The sequence below is a fragment of the Daktulosphaira vitifoliae genome, unplaced genomic scaffold (assembly GCF_025091365.1).
Source record: "Daktulosphaira vitifoliae isolate Bord-2020 unplaced genomic scaffold, ASM2509136v1 Scaffold_2804, whole genome shotgun sequence".
Taxonomy (NCBI): domain Eukaryota; kingdom Metazoa; phylum Arthropoda; class Insecta; order Hemiptera; family Phylloxeridae; genus Daktulosphaira; species Daktulosphaira vitifoliae.
The window spans coordinates 1-1,234 of record NW_026102364.1 but is presented as its reverse complement, the minus strand read 5'-3'; the positions used below and the strand labels follow the sequence as shown (position 1 = coordinate 1,234).

The following is a 1,234-nucleotide window of genomic DNA, read 5'->3' as shown; positions in this document are numbered from 1 at the left end:
TAGCAAAGTAAGTATCATCTATATAAATTTATAATGTAAATGAGTTTTTGAATATTCCAAATACGATGATACCCAATATTTTAAATTAAAACTTAAATTCATTTTCAGAAAAGAGAACTGTAATAAGCTTGATTCATTTTGTGAATGGGTGACTGAAATGGATTCAAAAATAAGTACATGTAATGTTGTTCAATGTAATGCAATAGAAAACACATTAAAAAAACTTCACATGCTTATAGAGGAGCATATAGAAAATCAAGATGTTTTACTCACTATTACGAAAAACTTAGTTCAACCTGATGAAGTCATTCAACTAGACCAAACAACGGCTAAATTTAAAGTTTGTATTGGTTTTTATTTTATGTCAAATACTTTTAGTAGAGTAAAAATTATTTTTCAGAATCTTCAAGATATTTTGCACAAAAAAAAACTGGTGTTAGAAAAAATTAATGAATTCTTTAATTGGAATACAACTATTAAAGCCCAATTGGATCATTTGGAGTTTAAAATTGATAGTAATCAAGTAGTTGTCAACATATTCGAAGAAGTCAATGATAGTGTTAATGAATTAAAGCAATGGAGAAACAATTGGAATTCAATTGAAAACTTACTTAACCAAAGTAATACAACAGTTGCTGACTTATCCTTTGACGATTGTTTCAGATATTGTGAGGGAAAAATAAGCCAATTAAAGTAAATAAAATATAGTAACTATAATATATAACTATTAAAATTTAATTTAATTTAATTTTTTAGCGAAAAAATCAGGATTAAAGAAGAACATGAACAAAAAATTGAGCAATGTCAATCTGTTATAATAAATTTAAGTAAAAGTATAAACGATACAATTGATAAAGTAGAAAAAGACATAGTTGATCTATTGTTCTCCGTGAAACATTTCTCTGATATTCAATCTGTATTATCAAATTTACAAAATTTAATTGATATAAATTCATTAGATAATAGTTTAGAGAGTCTAGAAACTGAGATTAGATTGTTTATTGAATTAGATAAATCAAAATCAGCTGAAATTCAATGTAATATTGTAGAACCAAAAACTAAATTAAGTCAATTAAAATCTAAGTTAGTTAACATATTTAACAATTTATCTAAAATACTTGAAAATTGGCAAATTTGTTCATTAATAAGTGATAAACTCAAATCATCTCAAATAAATTGTAAGGAAGTTTTAAAATCTATTGATTATCCAAATGATGTTTCTGAAGCAAAATAC

General features: G+C 24.3%; 1 protein-coding gene across 1 annotated transcript; it reads left to right on the top strand.

Annotated features, from left to right (window-relative positions):
* Positions 1–108: 108 nt before the first annotated feature.
* Positions 109–1,225, top strand: LOC126909987 (uncharacterized; the record flags this gene model as incomplete). Its single annotated transcript, XM_050692390.1, has 3 exons — positions 109–340; positions 401–693; positions 757–1,225. Coding segments are annotated over 3 exons (994 nt in total), but the record flags the coding sequence as incomplete, so codon positions are not given.
* Positions 1,226–1,234: the final 9 nt, after the last annotated feature.